Below are 24,073 nucleotides of genomic sequence, written 5' to 3' on the forward strand. Positions count from 1 at the left end.
GCCCTATTGACCAATTGTAATGCAAAACACAGCATGATTTCCTCAACTTATTTTTCAAAATGGTAATAGTCCACATCCACACTTGAAAGCACTATACCTACATAGTACACTAACAAAAATTTGATGGTTTTTCTCTCTGTCTGTCTTTTCCATTTATGCATGCCGTTCTCCCCACTTATCTTCAACTTTCTTTTCTTTCATAGCTTAGCAGCATAGTTGTCTCAATCGCCACTACTTTAGAGTTTAGACTGTCATATAAGTTAAGGACCACATATATTGCAAATTAGAAATTAAGGGGTGGGGTTGCTTTCAACCAGAAGATAACTATGACACCATATTAAAGTGGCTAGTTTCCTTGTGATACAAATTCAACTTGGTGTTTCAAGGTTTACAAAATTTACACAATTCTACTTACCAATCACATATTAGGATGGTCACATTCATGAATATGTATATAAAATTAAGATATATTTGTGGTTCATTGTTAAACCACATTAAAATTCCCCAAAAAGGATAATCTACGGCCAACTACAGTTCGTTAGATTAAAAGATTGTATCTTAATGACTTAATCTAACGGTCAATAATTGGTTGTACTATAAAGTAAAACCTAGAGTATTCATGTCCAAAATTCCCTCTACAATATATTCTCAAGTTCTTTAATTTCATACCTTGATGATTTTTATTTCCTGTCTGTAACAGAAAAGGAAAACAAGTAGTTGAAATTTCAAGGTTCGTTAACTTATATATAGTAAAACTTTGCTATTGATGGACACATTGTGAGTTTTAGGGGGATGAACAGACATAAAGCTGAATCAAGCGAGTTGTCTCATGCAACAATTTTAATAAGTGTCGCTAAGAGGGACTTTTTTTAACATGGACCTTTACTTTTAGTTATAACATGAATTTTATACAAAAGACATGAGAACAGATATGATATCTGGTACGATATATTTACGTGTATGAAAATACGATAATTTTTAAAAATTTAAGGTGTTAGTACATCGATATAAACATGGGTTTTGTTAATATAATATTTTGTTGTGGTGAGTTTTGTTATATAATATAACGGAAAAGAGCAAAATTCTTCAATTCACAACAAAAATATCATAATAAAGTATATAAAATAAAAATTTAGGGTCAATTACAACAACACAGAAGCTCAAATACACAAATAATATTACATTGTAATATATTATTATAGTAATATATAAGAGAAAACCACAACTTTTGTTCACAAAAGAATAATGCACAAAAATATAGTACTATGTACGTGTACCGGTGCCATATAAGCATCATGTAGGAGTGTTTTACTTGTTTTATAGTACTCAGGCGTCCACCGTTAAACAATTTTTTAGAAGTCTATATTAAATGTAATCGAGGAAGAGTCGTACATTAGATGAAAAAGTTGATGTTGAACATATAAATAAGATAAGTCGTATGCATAATGCCTTAAAGCATTGATATTTTATAATATTTCAAAAGTTACAAGTAATCTTTAGCTTTTTTTACAGCAAATTTTAGCTTAATACTTTTTTTTTTTAGAGAAATAAAGTTATAGCATTTCATTCATCAATATCTGTTCAATGAATATAGTATTTCTACCACTATTTGAGAACTAGCTGATAACAAGGCCGCTTTTGCTAAGCTATAAGCAACGCTTGTCTTTGCACAAACTCAACACGTGAGTTTATATAAAAATTGCTTCTGAGAGATTTACAATGTTCGATACTCCCTCCGTTCCTTTTTAAGTGTCTTTTTAGGGTGAATTTTCCGTTCCTATTTAACCGTCTTTTTTGTATTTTAAGGGTACGATTTGTCAATTATACCCTTTGTCAATTACTTTTATCTTTTTCAGTAAAACTAATTAATGTTATCTATTTGGAAAATTAAAGTTTTTTTTTAAACAAAGTTTGTTTGTTTTTTCAAAACAAAATTTGTTTCTTGTTATCTTCAAATTTAAACAAAATTTTGTTCCAAACAATGGTTTCAAGAAAAGTTAAAATTCTATAAATAAGATGAGTAACAATTGTTAAAAATTTCAAGTGTGACTCTAGCATTAGTTGAAGCCTTAACTTTGATTAAAGGAGTTGGAAGAAAGTTAATTTTTTTCTTAACTTTTGTTAATCGTGAAGTTGAAATAATTTTTATATTGACTTACAATAATTAAAAAGATGTGCACAATATTTAGAAAATTGACAATTGTTTGTTATGAGAGAGAATGCACAAAAAAATAGGAATTTGTTGGAGAAAAAGATAATAATTGTTTGTTAGGGAGAAACATAACATATTAAATTTATTGGAAAGATAAAGTGTGTGAAATAGGAATTTATTAGTGGATTAAAATGAGGGTATAATAGGAAGAAAATATGCAAAAATACACATCGCTATTTTAATGTTAATTTTCTAAAAAGACACTTAAAAAGGAACGGAGAGAGTAATATTCTTTAGCTTAATACTTATTAAATGTGAATTGATATTCTTTTGACCTTAAAGGTCAATTGATTGATTGTATTTCAATTTTGTATCTTACGACAGATACTATTTAAAATAACAATAATATTGCTTTTTTTTTACAAGAATGATATTGGTTTATTGGTTTATATGCTTTCCATCAGTTACATTACAAGTTACAATCATATGGACTGGTGTATGTATTTTATTCTTTGGAACAAGTTTTAAGAGGAGCATTACAAACTTAATTGGCTAAAACATTACAAACTCGATTATTGTATTTCGGTCAATCGGTTAAAACATTAAAAACTCAAAAAAAAAATTTGAGAGGGAATATTACAAACTTTTTTTTTTTTGTTTTGCCAAGAGCATTACAAACTTAATTGTTCTCCTTCTTTTTGAAAATCAATATATATTATACGTCTGCCTTGTGCGATGCACAAGTCATTTATGTGATATTTTCGTTATCAATTGTCATTGTTAGATAAATAGTTTGATAGATATTTTCCATTCTATATTAATGTTTATTTTAATTTTAGGGGTTTGATATAGTGATATATAGAGAGATAAGGTAATATGAGTGCAGACGTTCTCGTCAAATTTAGTGCTAGAGCTTCTAATAATTTGGTGATTCTCGACATAATCCTCCGATTGAGTTTAGTTATTCCTTCTTACATATGTCATGAGTTTCATACTCCCGTGCTTAGTCTTTTGTTTTTGCTTTCTTTCTTTCTTTTTTTGGCTTGTTTCTCTCATGTAATAATATATATATATATATATATATATATATATATATATATATATATATATATATATATATATATATATATGGGGCATATCAAGTGAGAATAGCTTTCTTATATGAGAATGGTAGGAATAAATCTCAACCATTAAATTAAAGTGTATGGTTGAGATTAGAAGTGAAATTTTAGGAAGTCACGTGTTATTTCTTCTTCTCTTTCCTTGTCTCCCCAAATTCTGATGTCCTTCCTTTATGTGCATACGCTTTCACACGCCATCAGTAATCCGGCCGCCATCAGTCAAGGTGGTCGTCGTCGTTTGCCGTCGGCATGCCACAGTAGATTACGTCACAGTTAAACACGTCTGATTCTTTGTTTTTCAAGTGTCTTTTCAATTTTTTTCATCTCCCTTGGCATTAAACCGACTTACTGCTCCCTTTCCTACATTTCTTCATATGCTTATTTTACATATGAAAGCACCAATTTATAAATTAACAATTAAAATGGTCAAATTTAACTTGTTAATAGTATGGTACGTGAACGCCAGTATTTTGAAATTCTTATTAAGAATGTTCCAGAAATTCTTATGTTGGAGAAAGAGGTGACTAGAACATAGAAAGAAATAAGGTAAATAGAGGGATCCAAAAGTGAGAGTGAGACGATCTTGGTGATAGGAAGAGAGAGGTGCGACACTATGGTGGGTGGCAGCCGAGGCTGAAGTTGTTCGACGGCGGGGCGACAGATCTAACGTCGAGGTGTTGGAGAGGAAAACAAATCTGAAAAGTTGTTATAAAGAGAAGGTCAGGTCACGTGAATTTTTAATTAAATCTTTTAATCTCAACCATACACTTTAATCTAATGGTTGAAATTTATTCCTACCATTCTCATATAAGAAAGCTATTCTCACTTGATATGCTCCCTATATATATATATATATATATATATATATATATATATATATATATATATATATATATAGGGTTATGATAGAAGACATCTTTTGTGAAGGTGTCTTTTATCAAGTTACTCTATGAGCTTTTGCGAAAAGACACCAACTTACTTTTATGAAGGTGTCTTTTAGCAAAGTTATAACTAAAAAGTGAAAATCACACCTTAAGGTGTTGCTTGATAAAAGACACCACCAAAGGGTGTCTTGTAACAAAACCCATATATATATATATATATATATATATATATATATATATATATATATATATATATATATATATATATATATAGGTTTTGGATCCAAAAGTTGCGTGTTTGAATTTTGATGGTGTTTTTGAAGAGAGTTGAACATTATCTTTTTATATTTATTACATATTTATAAGTTCTCTTTGAGCCATAATGTATGCCCTAACTTGAACCTGAATATATTCCTTCACCTTAAGAAAATTAAAATTATATAACATTTTGATTAACCGTTAAGATAAACATATAAATTATAGTTCCCGTGGAGTATGATATGGGACATACTCATGCTGATATTTCATATGCTTAAAATAAACATCAACAAAATTTAATTAGACTATTATACATTGAAGAGTTATTTCATCTTCCACCTTCGATCCAATGCGAGCAAGAAAATTGCATCCATCCTTTGAGTATGTTGGAGATGAATAGAGAAATTTTCAATTAACTATTGACATACAAGGGGGTGTCGAGTTGCTGAAGTGGATCAATTTGTTGTTGGAGTATTCTCTTTGGATTTTCTTCCTCGTGATGACCAGAAGAACTTTACTAGGTTTATGTATTGTGAACAAATTAGCTAGGTACCAAGGAAGAATCTTGTTTGATTCTTATTTTGGATTTTTTGCCTGATGTGGATAATTGAATGATTGGTAGCTTTGGACAAAAAAGCAACTATTTTTGTCCATTAGAGAGTAACTTGCATGCTATGAAGTTTAATTAATTAATTATTCAAGAGCATTGTCGTCTTGTATTGTATCTTGTTTTTTTGTGCTATGATTTGATTAGATGGCCCTAAAGTTTCTTTCACCGTTAACGCAGATAAAACTTTACCAAATCAATGTTAAATACGGTAGGGCGATAATTTTTGGCTTAATTGCACTTTTAACCCCTCAAGTTTCTCAATTGTGCCATTTTGGCCCCCCTAATTTTTTTTGAGCTATTTTGGTCCCCAAAGTTTAGCCCCTTTCTGATTTTAAAGCCCCTCACTTATATATGGTTAGATTTATTTGAGGTCTATGATAGTAACATAGACCCTTCACACCTAATTATCTCTCCCCATTTCTTCTCTTCCCTTGCCATCCTCCCTTATTCTTTCTCTGACCAACCCACACTCAACGCAATTTCTATTTCTCTTGGCCTTCTTCTGCATTTATTTCATTTCCATTCAATTTTGGTTATGTTCCTTCGATTTGAAAAGTAGAATATATATATCTAAAGCTTCTTTAATTCCTTGTAACTTCTGATGAAAATTGCAATATGGAGATGATGAGAATGCTTGTTAACTATTACAGTCAGAATACTAAAATTAAAAAAATATGGTGGAAAATAAAAATAAAAAAGTTATTCTTCTCTTGGAACCATCATTGTTACCATATTAAAACAAAAATGGTGTAAACTTATTCTTCTTTCGGATCCATCCTTGGATACACCAATTTTAAGCTAATTAAAGCAAAATTTCAATTAAACAAGTTTTCAATCAACGATCCAGCAACTTTGCTTTACTTGGTTCATCATTGTTCTTAATGTGAATTTGTTACCATTTTTCTAAATTCCAAGCCACCCGTTTTAATTCATGGTGTCCAGTTTTGACCGATGGGAAAAAATCTATTATTTGAAGTTTTTGAAGAAGTTCTGGATTTTGCTGTTAGTTGATGAAAGAACGGGGAAGATGGTAAGAGAAGGAAGAAAGGGGAAAGAGATGATGTGGTGTGAAGGGTCTATGTTACTAATTATAGACCTCAAATAAATCCAGCCATATATAAGTGAGGGACTTTAAAATCAGAAAGGGGCTAAACTTTGGGGACCAAAATAGCTCAAAAAAAACTAGGGGGGCCAAAATAGCACAATTGAGAAACTTGAGAGGTTAAAAGTGCAATTAAGCCATAATTTTTTAGCTTTGTTATAAGTACACAGTTGATTTTTTTTTTTATTTTTTTTTTAAACTAGGTATCCTCCGAACGCAACGGTAGAGACTAATATCTTGAGCATTGTGGAACCCAAATAAGCGGCAAGTTCTCCCTAAGAGTTTTAACGCTGCTGCATGCCCAAGACTGAATTCGAACTCAGGACCTTGGTTAAGCTAGAAGAGACATGTTTCATCTCATCCATGGCGCGGTCGCCCGGGCTCGATCGATAATTTTTGTACATTAGGTCGAATCCAAAAGCCCATTAACACACTAAAAAAAGAAATTATTGGGCAAACATCCCAGGAAAAGAAACGCGCGCTTACATTCTAGAAAAAGAAAACATAAGTTTCTGTCACAGTTTCCGCCTTTTCCACTTGCGAATTTCAACAAGACTTGAGAAAGATACTGAAGAGGCAATTTCTGGTTGAATGAAAAATTGAGGGAGAAAAAGGAGTTAATCTAAAACAGGATACATGAAGAATGTAGTGTGCTGTGTGTTGATGATAATGAATACTTTTTGTTGGAACTAGGGATGGGAATAGGCTAGGCCAAGCTAGGCTTTGTAAGGCCTGAGCCTGCCCTGCCAATTTTTTTGAAGGCCTAAGCCTGGCCTGCGGCCTGTCATAGGCTTACTTTTTAGGCCTGAGCCTAGCCTTCTGAAAGCCTGATACGGCCTGCTAGCCTATTTAAAAGCCTATTTCATATGAACATATTTAAATCAGCAACGTGATCTAAGTGTAAATAGACTAGCAAACTAATATATCAATTTGATTAAACTCTCTTTTGATAATCAACATGAGTTTTTAGGGAATTTGACTATATATTGTATCATATTTCAATTCAAGTTTATAATAATACATTTAAATATGCAAAAAATTAATTTATACTAATAAGCTTAAATTACTGAAAAAGTTAACACGTTTTTAATTTAATTCAAAGTACAAAATATAATAAAATAATAAATAATATTATTCATATTTACTTAAATAGACCGGCCTAATAGGCCTAAGAGGCTTTTTGAATGGCATGTGGCCTGGCCTATTAAGCTAAATAAGCTTTTAAAAAAGCCCAGGCCTTCTCTATTTAAGAAAAAAGTCTGGCCTGACCTGGCCTGTCGTAGGCTAGGCCGTAGGCCGACCTGGCCTATTCCCATCCCTAGTTGGAACTGTTGAAGACGAAAGGTTAAGCGGCGAAAGACTTTAATTTTCTCTATGAAGGAGATAATGGATTTATTACTAAAAATAATAATTACGATTCATGGGTAGGTGAAACAAACAATAAGTATATTGTTTTGGGAAAAGTTTTTTTTTGTTTTGACAAATTGTTTTGGGAAAAGTTATTAATAATACATTTGGATTATTTGCTACAGAAAATAAATGTGATGATTCAAATATTATTTTAAATTTTATATAGTTATTACTTTGGATGAAATTTCTTAAGATTTACTAATAGCTTATACTATAATGTCGTCAAAGCTCGGTTGGCCACATTGAGAGATAGTGGTTGGGATAATTTATTTGTTGATGTACAAGAATTTTGTGTTGCTAAAGGTATTCCGGTGTCAAATATGGATGAAGAAATACCGGTTCGGGGTCGTTCAAGACTAGAAGGGAGGATTGTCCCTAATCTTCACCATTACCGGGCCGAGATTTTTTATGTTTCTATTGACAAAATATGTGTGGAGATGGATCATCGCTTTAGTGAAGGAAGTAACATTGTGCTTGATTGCTTCTCATGTCTTGACCCCAAGAATTCTTTCTTCAAGTTTGATGTTGATAAGCTTGCTTGTCTTACTGATATTTATCATGCAGACTTTTCCGATGATGACCATGGAACGATAAGGGAGCAACTTGACACTTATGTACTTCAAGTGAAAAGGCATGCATCCTTTTCTTCTTGTGAAGATGTTTAAAGTTTGACTATGAAGATGGTTCAAACTGAGAAACATTTGGTATTTCCATTGGTCTACTTACTCATTGAGTTGGCTTTAATATTGCCGGTGTTGACAACATCCGTTGAAAGAGCTTTTTCAGCAGTGAAGATTATCAAGACTAAATTGCGCAATAAGATCAACAATGTGTCGTAAAATGACTTGATGATATGTTACACCGAGCGAGAGATATTCAAGTCACTTGATGATGTTGATATTGTTCGAACATTCATCGGAAAGGGGTCTCGGAAAGGACATTTACCTCCTAATTTTATTTAGCACGCTATTGACAGATTATATTTCATCTCTCTTATTTTAAATTGTATTTTTGTAGAAAAAAAAGGACGATCCTTGTAACACCCCGTTTTCCCAACATAAAAATTTCACATAAAATCAGAGTATTTAAATCACAAACGGAATGTCACGTGCTTCTTGAAAATCATAAATAGATAATAATAATTATCCTTCAAAATTTCAACATCATTAAATTTGAAACTTCGCAGCGGAAAATAGTTCAGCATTATAAAAGTCTTGGCACGCAGGCCTCATCAAAATCTCATAGTTTCAGTTCAACATTTATTCATTAAAAAATTCATAAAGACACGTAAGGAATAGTAGTAAAACAAGCCCCATCCCGTTACGTATCAGAGCACCTAGACACAAGTGAGGAGTCCACTCACGAACGCCTCTAGTCTTTATTACCTGCAAGTTACCCATACGAAGGGCAACATTTTCAAGCAGAAGGGGTGAGATTTCACAGTCAATAAATTAAGCATAAAATTCATCAAAATGCATTTAACAACATAAAACATTATTAACATATCAAACATTTATCAATTAGCATCATATCAAATCATAAACAAACATCATCGTCAGAGCATCATAAACGTCAATAACAATAATCATTTATCATCTTATAATCAACATAAGACATCATGTTCAACTTAGCACTTGACTCGACAACACGACTCATCTTGACAATGCAACTCTTAACAACTTAACAACTTAAACCATCGTGAAACTTCTCGGTATGCAAATGCATGTGGTACCATTCAGCAACATATATGAGCGTAATTAGGCTCTTCAACAAGTGAGCATGAAGTTGCCGGGCCTAAAGCCCCCAGCGTAGTTTGAGCATAAAGCTGCCGGGCCTAAAGCCCCCAACGTAGTTTGAGCATAAAGTTGTCGGATCTAGAGCCTCCATCTTTAATTAGTATGCAATGGACTCAATCTTCCTACAACTTAGACAACAACGTGAACATCTTATACAACTCCATAATCATGGACAACTTCTAAAATTCTTGCAACTTAGACCGACTCATGCAACTTCAAGACATTAACAGTCAACAGCAGCAACCAACAACAATTACAACATGCAACAGTGCTTAAATAACATATCAACATTAAAGGGAATGAATCAATATCAACTTATCATCATAAAGCATCATAAATAATACTTATACATCATCACTACTAATCTCAGTCACTTAAACAGACTTCTGGAACTTCTGAAAGTATCCTAAACAACCCTCATTTTTACTTCTAAGATCAACTCATGTCTACACGTGCGAAAGGATCGCATCGGAACAATTTTGGGCAACTAACAGCCCAACTCGCAGCGGCGAGTAACTTTGCTCGCAATGGCGAGCAAAACGTGCTCCCTGGAACTCCTAGAGACCTTGCTCGCAACAGCGAGCTACTTTGCTCGCAATGGCGAGCGTTACGGGTTACTCGCAGTTGCGAGTTGTGTTGCTCGTAATGGCGAGCGATGGTTCCTAGCTCGCAGTTGCGAGTGTTACTGCTCGCAGTTGCGAGCGATGAATGTCAGTACGGCCAGAAACCTAAAAATCACAACTTTTCACCTATCTTCATGATTCTTTCATCCAAATAGCATCTAATTATCACCCTAGGTAATATCTAAGGTATGTACACTAATTTTGCATCAATCTAACATCTTCTCATGGTTCAATTTTCAAAATCGGTCTTAAACCTAATTCCCAATTCTCACCAAAACTCAACCTAATCATGCTAAATCCACTTCTAAGAATCATACCCTTAATGATATTGAAAGTTAGTCTCACCCTTACCTGGTTATTGCAGAAAATCGCAGCCCTGCCCTTGTTCTCCTCTTGTTCTGACTTTTCTCCCTTTTTCTCCAAAAACGTACGTACTGTGTTTCTAACTTATGTCTGCCCTATTTATCTTTCCACATTACTCTACTCACCTCTAAACTTACTCATCTCACCTCACAACCCAACTTCTAATATTTTTATTTTATTTTCATATCTTATTTTATTCAATAATAAAATAAGTCTCAACACCTCATAACATCTCTAAAAATAATAACATCGCATATATCACATAATTTTCAGGTAAATCATATATCTCTCATAAAATCACGTAAACCTCATAAATCACTTAAATCATAAATCATATAAATATATATAAATATATTTCTAAATAATTAAATAATTTACGACGGGCGTTACAATCCTCTTTTATTTTGATTTATGACTATTATTATATATTATGTCACATGTGAATTTACGATAAATTTTTTGCCCAGGCTCTATAAAATTTCTAGCCCCGCCACTGATCTCATCTAAACGCTCTTGGGTATAAGTATAAAGTTGTTGCCACGGTTTATCGGTGATTAATATTCTATGATTCCTAAAAAAAACTAATATTTTTCGGAAAATTTGTTGGGCACGTCACTCTTCTCTCTTAACCAAATTTTTTCATATACAAAAGTCGTAATTGAACCCCTTACTGTTTGGTTAAGAGGTTAGAATCTCTTAACACTTGAACTAATTTGTTAGTGGTCTCGTCTTATTTCATAAGGTATTGTTGACAATTACTCCAAATCTCAACCATTAATTTTAATATTAATTAATGGTTGTGATACTGATCAAGTGCTATTTATCCTAATTGTTAGCTAGGTTTATATACTCATTCTTAAACAACCTGACACTAGTGAGACGACAATCTTAACATAAGCGGCATGAAAAATGAATATATAGATTAGATGCACCAACTATTTAATGAACCTACAAAGTTTTTTATTTATAATTATAATAGTGAACTCATGAAGTGGGTTTAAACTTTTTTTTCTTGTCTAAAAGTGTATTGTTATAGCCATGTACAAATTTAGTAAATATGAGGCGGGTATTGGATCCAAAATACAATATTGTTTTTCACAATAAGAAACTATACTTCCCTCATTTATCATCAAACATAATTCGAATAGAACTACTTTTTTTTTGAAGGATTCGAATAGAACTACTTAGGAAGCAAGAAAAAATCATTAATAAAATAAAGCGTTGATATGTAGAGAAAAAAAATTAAAAATTGGGTCTTCTCCATCAAACATTTCTCGTTAGTTATCTTTTTCCTTAGTTTGTCTCTATTGCTCTTACATTTTGTATTTCCTATTCTTTAATTTTTTTTTTGTTATTAATTTTTTATCCTCTTACCCTTGTTTTTAACTTCTAGTGGATGCTAATACTCTCTCTAATAGGGGATATAAAACCGATTTGATGGTTGGAGTGATAAAGTTAAGGGTTAATTAAGTAAATGGTCCCTATAAATATTCAAAATTTCGTTTTTAGTCCCTACAAAATAAAATCACACTTTTTAGTCCCTATAAAATTTTCCATCAACATTTTTAGTCCCTGTAAAATTTTCCATCAGCATTTTTAGTCCCTATAAAATTTTTCCATCAACATTTTTAGTCCCTAAAATGCTTAAGGAAAATGTCACAGGGACTAAAAAGTGTGATTTTATTTTGTAGGGACTAAAAACAAAAATGTGAATATTTATAGGGACTAAAAACTTAATTAACCCTAAATTTAATGACTGAAGTGATAAAAAGATTGATGATTATGTCCTACCTACAACGGAACACTAACATATTAACATTCGTCACTTCAAAAACACACTCTCTAATCAAAATCTTTCAAGTGTGTTCACCGGTCGTAATATGATGTTTTTGTGAGTATCTTATTTTTTAGATGAAATACGAAAACTATATTGGTCGGGCTTTACCAGGGTAGCACTTTGGTGCCATTAATGGCACCGTGCCATTAAATCTGGACCACACAAACACATTGCCGTTGCATCTGGGCCACACAACACATCTATCTTGGTGCCATTAATGGCCCAGATTTAATGGCACGGTGCCATTAATGGCACCAAAGTGCTACCCGCTTTACCAAGGCCCGTGGGCTTTTTGTCAAGAAAAGCACTGAAAAGCCCGCGAATATTTCCCGCCACCAATTCACCACTCACCTACAAAGACACTTTCGATTCATTTCCCAATCACTTCACAGAAACCTTCTTCTTCTTCTTCTTCTCTGTTAAACCCTAATCTAACAGCTTCAATGGATGAAAACTTCGACGGATTCAATGATAAACTCCCCGAGCTCAAATTAGGTTTCGCATTTCCCCCCCTTTTTTTATTATTTATAAAAAACTCAATCTTTAATGGGTTTTGTGTTTTTTCATTGTTACTGGTGATTGATTGATTCAGCTTTGTTAATTGGTTTTCTGTTTGCTTAACTTTTTTTGTAGATTCCAAGCAAGCACAAGGGTTTCTGTCGTTTTTCAAAACCCTACCTGATGTAAGTGTCTTCTCCTTCCTCATGGGGGGGTATTATTAGCATTATGTGAATACTCTTATTTTATCTTTGATTGCTATAAATGTATCAATATTTCATAATCACCAATATGCTCATCACACAAGTTCACATTAGTCTAATGTTAATGCTTATTTTACGAGATATGTTCAAATATTCTCTAAAAATGTCTTTTTTCCTTGTTTGAATTTTTAAATTTTTGGCATGCAATGGTTATATACATGATATTTGGTTATAGTTTGTTTTGATCCATTGAAAGCATGATTTTCTCATGAAATTATTATATTTTGTAAGTATATGAAATTTTATGGTATTGTCAATCATCCCCAACTTATGTACCGTTGTGTCGGAAATTTGAAATTACATGTTCATGTTTCAAACACTTGTTATTTTGCATCTGATGCATTGTTGTTTAATTGCTTATTTTTTTTTTTTATCTCTTTGTTGCTTAAAAACCAATGCCATCTATTTTATATTGTCTTACTTATAGTAGTGTAGTGCTTTTGTTAAAGATTGTGACTTGGCATTATATTTGTTTTTGATTTAATATTTTTATTCACGTGTTTGTGTTACAGGATCCGAGGGCCATTAGGTTCTTTGACCGTCGGGTAAGTTCATCACTGTTAATGTTGATATTATTTTTATTTTTTTTATGTTTTCTTAATGATTCAGTTTAGTAAATGCAAAGCAGTGCATTTTTCATGTAGGCACATTTTCCTTATGTCTGAAATGCCATCTTCTCTTCATCTTCACTTATTTTCTTCTAAGGATTTTTTTAAAGAAGATTAGATGTATATAAACTTACTCTTATGTGAGAAATATTAATCAAAATACTTTCCAAGTTTGTAATCCCGAAGTAATTTGGCCTGAACTATGTTAGGATCCTAGTAGTTTGTGAGAAAACAAAAAGGTAGAAAAAGAGGAGAAAGAAAATCTGTATTATTGCTAGAATTCAGAAAGCTAAAGTGAACAAGCACTTTACGAAGAGAACACCCTCACCATTCACCCCCTTTCCTATTGAGTACCTATTGTCCAACTGCCTCTTGACTGATCACTACTTGCCTCTCAGCTGATTATTATCTGCCTAGAGGACCCTTCTCTCTTTCTTCCTAGCTTGCATCCGCCTCTTTTGCTGTGCATGTCCTCCCAGTAGACCACAGCTTATTAGATTATTTAAACAATGCTCTTGTAGTCAGGATAATTACAATATAGTACATGGCACAATGAAACGATATATTGTTTAGACACTAATTTCTCGTAGTTTAAATATAATAACCAAATATTGTAACCCTGAAAGTACTAATGTAGAAAAGCTACTACTTATGGTTTACAAACCATAAATTTTATGTTGCTACTTTTCATAATTTGAAGAGTTTCCAAATTTTTATAGTATAAAATTTTCTATATGTTGTGTCAATGGATTTCTCTATCTTCATACCCTTCTTCATTTTATGCACTATGACGAGTAGTTGGATTAAATATCCTTTTTTCAATTATTCAGGATTACTATACCGCCCACGGTGAGAATGCATCATTCATTGCCAAAACCTACTATCACACTACTACTGCTCTGAGACAGTTGGGTAGTGGATCAAACGCTCTTTCCAGTGTGAGTGTCAGTAGGAACATGTTTGAAACAATAGCCCGTGATCTACTCTTGGAGAGAACAGACCATACACTTGAGGTCTATGAGGGCAGCAGCTCTAACTGGCAACTGGCCAAAAGCGGTACACCTGGTAATATTGGCAGTTTTGAAGATGTTCTGTTTGCTAACAGTGAAATGCAAGATTCTCCAGTTGTTGTTGCGCTGTCACTTAACTTCCGTGAAAATGGGTGCACCATTGGATTAGGCTTTGTTGATCTAACTAAGAGACTACTTGGGATAGCTGAATTCCTCGATGACAGTCACTTCACGAATGTGGAGTCAGCATTGGTTGGTCTTGGCTGCAAAGAATGCCTTGTGCCAATTGAGCGTGGAAAATCTATTGAATACAAAATGTTGTGTGATGTGCTGACTAAATGTGGTGTGATGCTGACTGAGAGAAAGAAATCCGAGTTTAAGACTAGAGATCTGGTACAGGATCTTGGAAGGCTTGTCAAAGGTTCTATTGAAGCAGTTCAAGATTTAGTGTCTGGATTTGAATTTGCACCTGGTGCTTTGGGGGCACTGCTCTCTTATGCAGAGTTACTTGCAGACGAAAGCAATTATGAAAATTATACTCTGCGTAGGTACAATCTTGACAGTTACATGAGGTTAGATTCTGCAGCCATGAGGGCACTTAATATCTTAGAAAGCAAAACTGATGCAAACAAAAATTTTAGTTTATTTGGTCTCATGAATAGGACCTGTACAGCTGGAATGGGAAAACGGCTATTGCACATGTGGCTAAAACAGCCATTATTAGATGTAAACGATATTAACTCCAGGTTGGATGTAGTACAAGCATTTGTAGAGGACACCGTGCTTCGCCAAGATCTGAGGCAGCATCTGAAAAGAATATCAGACATTGAGCGACTGGTGCACAATCTTCAGAAGCGAAAAGCTGGTCTGCAACATGTTGTTAAACTTTATCAGGTAGAATTTTATCTGTATTCACTGTTAGTTTTTAATGGAAAATGTAGAATTTTACCTTTGCTACAACTGTCTTACATTGTAGTTGTAGTTGCTTTGTGATCTAGCTCTGGAATCTGTGATATTGTTCCCAACCCCTTTTTTCGTCTGTTCAGATTTTGTAATTAATAGCTTTTATTTATTGACATAGAAATGATATAAGGGATAAAGAATCATTCAGGACATTTAAATATTGATTCTTTTCCTTTTTGGTAAGTATATTATTGTTATTGTTATTCAACATCAGACATATTTTTCATTTCTTTGTTGAATATTCGACCTTCTTTTCAGCCCTTCTTTTCCTGATTTTATATATACAGGAGCTTATAGAAAATGTAGAATTTGACCTTTGCTATGATTGTCTTACATTGTATTTGTATTTGCTTTGTGATCCAGCTCTAAAATCTGTGATATTATTCGCAATTCCTCTTTTGGGTATTAAGATTTTGTAATTAATAGCTTTCTTTATTGACTTAGAAATGATATGTTGGGATAAAGAATCATTCAAGACATTTGAATATTGATTCTTTTCCTATTTGGCAAGTTTATTATTGTTATTCCATTGAAGACACATTTTTGACATCGTTGAATATTTCAGCATCCTTCAAAAAAAAAAAAGAATATTTCAGCAAAAATGTCATGAAGGGTCCTCCAACCTTCCTTTTTTCTGCCATGAGCTTGCTAAACCTCCACTCTAATCACATTATTGATTATATAGTACTGCACATATATGGCTAATGACATGGCCTCTTCTAAACTCCGTTTTTGTCTTTTGTGTGCAGTCAAGTATAAGACTGCCTTACATTAAAAGTGCTCTGGACAGGTATGATGGACAGTTTTCTTCAATGATGAAGAGCAAATATTTGAAAGATTTGGAGCTATGGACTGGTGCTGATCACCTAAACAAATTTATTGAGCTTGTAGAAATTTCTGTTGACCTTGATCATCTAGAGAACGGGGAATACATGATTTCTTCAAGTTATGACACTACACTATCTGGACTGAAGGAGCAGCAAGAATTACTAGAGAGCGAAATACATAACTTGCATAAACAAACTGCCATTGATCTTGATCTTCCTGTAGATAAGGCATTAAAGTTAGACAAGGGAACGCAATTTGGACATGTTTTTAGAATCACAAAGAAGGAAGAGCCGAAAATAAGGACAAAGCTCAACACCCAGTTTATCGTATTGGAAACCCGTAAAGATGGAGTGAAGTTTACCAACACTAAGCTAAAAAAATTAGGGGACAAATATCAACAAATTCTTGAAGAGTACAAAAGTTGTCAAAAACAGATGGTTATAAAAGTAGTAGACATTTCAGCATCTTTCTCTGAGGTGGGTAGATTTAATGCATGTTTATTAGGTTAACCCCCCTTGCCCGCTCCCCCAGAACACACTAGTTATGACCTTAGTTTTGGTTATTTATTTGTTTCATCTGCTTTAACTGGAAGAACTTTCGTTCTGCAGGTGTTTGAATCTTTAGCTGAATTGATTTCCGAATTGGACGTGTTACTAAGCTTTGCTGATTTGGCTTCTAGTTGTCCTACTCCCTATACAAGACCTGACATCACCTCATCGGTACCTCGTTAATAGTTGCTTTCTATTCTCTCAATAACTGCACTGTTTTCTTGATTTTAACCTCCTTTTATATTTTTCTCCTAATATGGTCGGGTAAATCTTTGATAGTTAGCATTGAACATTATCGTCTTGGCTTTAATAGGATGAAGGAGATATTATTTTAGAAGGTAGCAGACACCCTTGTGTGGAGGCTCAAGACTGGGTGAATTTCATACCAAATGATTGCAAGCTTGTAAGTATTCAAAAGGTCATCCGAATGTATTCATTTAAATTTTACGGGCACTTGTGAATTTGTATTTTGCTTTTTGTAACTTATCAGATCAGAGGAAAAAGTTGGTTTCAAATAATAACAGGGCCTAACATGGGTGGCAAATCAACATTCATCCGGCAGGTACTTATCTTTTGTATTACTTTATTTGTAAATTAATCACTGTTATTTGTCTTGTAATTAATTTTTGGACATTGTCTTTCTACTTTTATGCTGATGTTAAGCATGACATGGCCATCAAATTGGAGTGTCTCACCTTTCTTTGTATAGATATTTTAGTTCACACATACAATTCAGATACTTGCATCCTTGCTATTTGGGCTTAGAGATTTGATTTGCATAATGGTTTTGTGTAGGTGGGAGTGAATATTTTGATGGCTCAAGTTGGTTGCTTTGTTCCATGTGACAAAGCCAGCATATCTGTTCGTGATTGCATTTTTGCTCGTGTTGGTGCAGGTGATTGCCAAGTGAGTGCTATTCCATATTTTTGGCCCCTATCAGTAGCATTTTTGCTTTGTGACTTTTACTTGGCATAAAGCAACTTGTTGAATGATTTATTGATTTTTATATCAAATTTAGATTAGCTATCTTTATTCTAAATGCATAACAAAGAGCTTTGTTCTTCTCATTTCACAAAATTTTAATGCTTCATAAAAATAAATAATAACGATAATGGGATTGGAAAGTGGGAATTGCTTGAAAGTTGAAACTGGTCTAAATTGCTATGGTGACTGATATTACCATCCATCAAATCATCAGTTTTAATGCGTATAGAATGGAATTTTTTAGAAATTATTTGATACTTCATTAAATAACTTCAAATGAATGTATAATAATTTTTTTTTAAAATACAAGTAAAATTTGACTTTCAGATTACATAGCTACAAATTTTAGATTTATAAATATTTGTGTTTTTGATCGTTAACATGATAGAACAGTAATCAATGGTTAACCCACTTTGGTTGGCCTGGTGGTGTTGGCTTGGGACATTGGAATGTGCTCCTCCTCAAGGTCTCAGGTTCGATTCTCCCCGGTGCCAATTTGGGTGGGCTAGTTTAGCTTCTTAAAAAAAACAACAGTAATCAATGGTTGGATTAGTGAAATTCAATGTTTATAATGTGTTGTTAAACAGAGCACGCCTAAGAAACACCTTTCCCAGAGTTTCAAGCTTCAACCTATTCTGAGCCCAAACTTGGCAACATGTCTGTATTCTTTCTCATGTGTGACCAGATAAAGTTACCATCAATTGTTGCGCATGGTGGCATGTTTTGACGAGTCTTTGTTTGATCTTAGTTGCACTAGTCTCGCCCTTTCATCCCCCTCCTAGACCTGTTATTGGTTCCTTGCTTTGAGAGTTCGTACTTCACATTTCCATGTGTTTGCTACTGTTCAGTGCTATTTCTCTCTTGTGTCAAATCTTCCCATTGTCATCAGCCAAGTTTGTCCTCCACTCTCAACTAACAAGTTGGACGGGAACAACAATGATACGTTAGCTTTCAACTTGAAATTTTGGCTTAGAGATCAAGAACATGAAAACCAATTGACCAAGAAAGTTGATTTTGTGTCTGCAGTAACTTGAAATTTTGGCTTAGAGATCAAGAACAAAACAAATTGACCAAGAAAGTTGATCTTGTGTCTGCAGCTGACATTTGTTGATGGAAAAAGATTGATGGACAACTTTGTATCATCATCAAATCAACAATACTTTGTATCATCATCAAATCAACAATTCATCTTTTCTTAAAGTATATCTTTTGAACTTGCAACAATTGTGAGGCAGTTTGAGAGGAAGCAAAGGTCCTTCATATCAATGATACTCAGCCCCTATATGCTTTTGCCAAAATATCTAGATAGATTTCATGGTATCCTACATCACCCTGGTAAACTCTTGTCCCTTTCTACCAACCCTGCAAAGGAACTTGAGCGATGCTAGATCTTTTTACCTGCACTCCTGGTTGCACCCACTTTGAACTCTGCATGGTCTGCCTTATTGCTTGTATTGGATAAATCATCTCTTGACGTAGACTTGTTGCCAACCGTTATTGATTCCTCAATACTAGCCTAATATAAAATAAAAATTCTTTGACGGTAATAACATGAAAGAAGTTTATATGGAGTGCAACCTGCTTTGTTTGTTGCTTAAGGGGAATCTTCAAGACCTGTATTCCATTTCTGCAAATCTTTGTATCGTCTTAAACAATTTCCTTTAGCATGGTTTGGTAGATTTAACAGTATGCTTCAATAGTTTAGTATGACTCAGGGGGGTTGACTTATCAGTTTACTATTGTTATTCAATTTTACATTGCATTTACTTGGTTGCGTACGTCAATATTAGAGTATTGTTTATATTATTGTAACAAGACTGGTTCATATGATTTACATGCTCTTGTTAGAAGGGGAATGCTAGATATAGTTGAAGTAGGTAGATTATGACTTAATTCTGTGTTGTATTATTATGCAATTACAGTAACTAGGGTAACCGTGAATCTTTGCATATATGACCCTTGGTATATATACTATTTTTCTGTGTGTAATTCAAACAAACACATTCACTCATACGCTCTCTTGTTTTCCCTGTTTGCAACAATATTATGGTCTTCAAGGATCACCGGTAAAAACTGCAATTATATAAGCAAGTAATTGTTTAAGCTGCTTATTGAATATATAATTGTATCTTTTTTTTTTATTCCCCCCCAGCTTCGTGGAGTTTCTACCTTTATGCAAGAAATGCTTGAAACTTCATCAATATTAAAAGGAGCTACGGACAAGTCCTTGATAATCATTGATGAGTTGGGACGTGGCACATCAACTTACGACGGATTTGGTTTGTTTCACTATCAAGTGTTCCCTTTAATGTGTTGTTGCAATCTCTTAAATTTGCATCAAAATTGTCAGAATCTTATATATATATATATATATATATATATATATATATATATATATATATATATATATATATATATATATATATATATGGGGGCTGTTAACTTGCACCCACCTAAAAACACTAAGGTGCAAGTTAACAAGCTGCACCTACTAGTTATTTACCAAAACACCCATGTTTTTCTATTATAAACAAATATTATTTATGCTATTTACAAAAATGTCCTTTTAATTAAAATAAAGTTTAATAGAGACAAAAGGGTGTTTTAGTAAAGTACAAGTAGGTGCAGCTTGTTAACTTGCACCTTAGTGTTTTTAGGTGGGTGCAAGTTAACAGCCCCCACTGTTAACTTGCACCCACCTAAAAACACTAAGGTGCAAGTTAACAAGCTGCACCTACTAGTTATTTACCAAAACACCCATGTTTTTCTATTATAAACAAATATTATTTATGCTATTTACAAAAATGTCCTTTTAATTAAAATAAAGTTTAATAGAGACAAAAGGGTGTTTTAGTAAAGTACAAGTAGGTGCAGCTTGTTAACTTGCACCTTAGTGTTTTTAGGTGGGTGCAAGTTAACAGCCCCCTATATATATATATATATATATATATATATATATATATATATATTTGTGTGTGTGTGTGTGTGGACAACACTAAGTTTATCACATTGTGCATCTTGAGTGACTAATAGAATGGCTTTAAGATAAACTAAGGTCTCATGCGTTGTTTAAGTTGCTGTCTTTAAGATGAAAAATGAAACTGAAAAAGTATTTGATCCAGATACTGAAATTTCCATGTCATAGAATTTATTGACTTTGCATATATTGGTTAGCATCTGCACTGAATCACAGATATAAAACAGAAGCGTTCTTCCATGATTGCATGACTTACTTTGGTACAAACAGGGAAAATTACATAACTTTTTACTCAAGATCTCTTTTTCACAAAATCCACTGTTGGATCAACAGCTCCCCTATCACATAAATATCCTCAAATGTTCATATTAGTGCGTACTAAACCAATTTATACATTGATATATGCTTCTCAATGTGAGTGGTAAACAAACGATATGGATAAAAGTTTATTGATATTCATATTTTTTAAATTGGACACGCAATGATAATATGGTGGCTGCTTGGTATTTGATAGTCGGATTGATGAGAATTGCATTCTGCAAAATTATTATCAAACGAGTTATAGTGTGGTGTTTTACATCGGTGTCAAGATATACTTATCAATTCATGCTTTGATATAGTTAGCTTAGCATAAAAATCCCTTAATAAACATTTCAACTCATTAAAATAAGTTTGTATGTTATATTGTGATATGAAGGTCTCGCTTGGGCCATTTGTGAGCACATTGTTGACGTGATCAAAGCACCTACTTTATTTGCAACCCACTTTCATGAGCTGACTGCATTAGCCGATGAAAATGGCAGCAATGATACTCATAAGCAAATTGTTGGTGTGGCAAATTATCATGTTAGTGCACATATTGATGCATCAACTCGCAAGCTAACTATGCTATACAAGGTAAATGCTTTCCAAACTTTTCTTTTTTCATCTAATAAGCTGCCTCTACTCCATTGCCTTTGTGAAGTTTGTAGTGTACTTGTGTGTACCTCAGGAATTGGATTCTCCGCTGCCACTGTCACCTGGTTTTAAATCTTGTCTTTTGGAAGAAGACCAGGCCCTCATATTTTGAGTTGTATTTTAAAGTTGATTGGTGAATTCAAAATACAAGCTGTCCGATCTTTCACCAATTGACCGAGATTCCATGATTGCATGCTTCATGTGACAGTAGGGAGTCTAGTTATGTTTTTGAACATGTTTTTTATACTGAAAAGTTTAAACTTATCTAAAAAAGCACCAAAAGGGTTCCTAGAGGATCTTTCGACTCTTTTCCAATTTCCCTGAAAAGAAATAATTGAAGTTTGTTTGAAGTGGTGGAGCTACTATTATGGTTATAACTCAGCAGAAGGTTAGAAGAAGAACATGACCTTTGAGGCCTTAAATAAACTTCATAGGGTTTACCTTGCATTTTATGTTTGCATTGAAATGAGATGTTTTACCTTAAGACGAAGACCACTTTAAAGCTTCATTAGCCCTCACCATAGTACATTTTGTATGGATTTGTCCTGATTTGTTGGGATGCAGAGGCAGCTGGATTTTAATGAGGAACTAATTTCTATAATACTTATAGATAAGAACCGTCTATATAATGGTTAATTTTTACTAGATTTCCTACCTGAAATTTAGTTAAAGGAGTAGTTCATGCTTCAAATTTTACTTCCTAACCACCTTTGACATACCTGCAATTTTTTCCCCCTAGATTTTTCACCCCAAAATAATCATTTCTAGCTATTACCATCCTTTCCGTGACACTTTTTAAAAAAGTGTAGTTTGAAAACATACCTTCTCAAGAAGTCTGGACATAAAGTTCAGAAACTTTAATGCTGTGGTCAAATAAGATATGTATTTACATAAAGTGTTTTTCATGTGTTTCTACTTTCTAGGTTGAACCAGGAGCTTGTGATCAGAGTTTCGGCATTCATGTTGCTGAGTTTGCAAACTTCCCTGAAAGTGTTGTCGCCTTAGCTAGAGAAAAGGCAGCAGAATTGGAAGATTTTTCTCCTTCTGCCCTATCCTTAATGGAATCTACAGAAGAGGTACATCATTTTTTTTTTTTGCAGCGTGTTCATATGACATGAGTGTTTTATTTTTAAAAATAAACATAGGTAGGGACATAAGTCAATTTTGGTAGTAGCCTGTTAATTTTTGGAAGGGGAGTTATTTTCTTTATATCTGTTTGTCTTCATTCAGCCATTGGATATTTGTTTCAGCAATTTCTTGGCATATAAGGAACCTGCAGCCCGATTTTTCTTCTAACTCGTGGTTGAAGCAACCGTATCTAATTTAGAAAACTTCAATTAGTGAAATAGTGTAACCTTATTATGGAGGTAATATGTCACTTGCACAGTTGCACCTGTAATCCCCTTGTTGTTTCAATATTTCAATGTTAGCACGTTAAAAACAAAGAGTAACAATTGTATCACTTGTCAATAATAAAAGAATACTGGAAATAGTAGCTTTTATCTATAATAAATTTATGTTTGTATCTGCAAAATTTTAATAAATATGTTTTGATGAAAATTTCACCATTGGAAGGAATCATTAAAGTTTTGCGCTTATAATTTTCAGGTGGGTTCTAAACGTAAGAGAGTGTTTGAAACTGATGAGATGTCTAAAGGGGCCGTAAAGGCTCGCCAAATTCTTGAAGCATTTGTTGCTTTGCCACTAGAAACCATGGACAAAACGCAAGCTTGGCAAGAAGTAAGGAAGTTGAAAGATAATTTAGAGAAGGATGCACAACACTGTCATTGGTTGCAAAAATTCTAGTTGAAAAAAGGAGTTTGTTGGTAGGTTACCCATGCAGGACATGTGAGTTTTGATGAACTTCTTGATGTCTAATACCATATGTCAAATGGGTTGTGGTAAAAGTAGTTTTTTTTTTTCAGTGGTAAATTGTTAATTACTAATTTATTAAGAAAAAAAAAAAGAGAATTTTTAGTAGTAGGTTGGTGTCCAACCTATACCACTGGACTACTCCTTTGGTAATGTTAGAGTAGAATCGTGCAATGGTTCTGGTTTTTGTGCACTTTTGAAGAGACTAAGGTTTTTGGCATCTAATCCACCTTTTTAAATTAGGTTGCATTTTGTGACCCTTTGGGATGGACAATCTGTTTAACAGCTATTGCCTACTGACAAGTTTATAATATATATATATATATATATATATATATATATATATATATATATATATATATATATATATATATATATATATAGTACTATTTTGTTCCACATATAGAAA

At 33.3% G+C, this 24,073-nt stretch overlaps 1 protein-coding gene and 1 pseudogene across 1 annotated transcript; both read left to right on the top strand.

Annotated features, from left to right (window-relative positions):
- Nucleotides 1-7,843: 7,843 nt before the first annotated feature.
- On the top strand, nt 7,844-8,514 carry LOC146902107 (uncharacterized; annotated as a pseudogene).
- Nucleotides 8,515-12,539: 4,025 nt separating this feature from the next.
- MSH2 (MUTS homolog 2) lies at nt 12,540-23,938 on the top strand. The gene is made up of 13 exons (XM_085732394.1): nt 12,540-12,651; nt 12,790-12,839; nt 13,430-13,462; nt 14,356-15,429; nt 16,248-16,802; nt 16,935-17,045; nt 17,188-17,277; nt 17,365-17,436; nt 17,670-17,780; nt 20,011-20,137; nt 21,533-21,732; nt 22,716-22,868; nt 23,401-23,938. Exons 1-13 carry the CDS (start codon nt 12,600-12,602, stop codon nt 23,596-23,598), a joined length of 2,826 nt encoding a protein of 941 aa, XP_085588520.1. The 5' UTR covers nt 12,540-12,599; the 3' UTR covers nt 23,599-23,938.
- The last annotated feature ends 135 nt before the right edge of the window (nt 23,939-24,073 follow it).

The sequence above is a fragment of the Medicago sativa genome, chromosome 8 (genome assembly GCF_051527215.1).
Source record: "Medicago sativa cultivar Bolivia chromosome 8, Bolivia_mono, whole genome shotgun sequence".
Taxonomy (NCBI): Eukaryota; Viridiplantae; Streptophyta; class Magnoliopsida; order Fabales; family Fabaceae; genus Medicago; species Medicago sativa.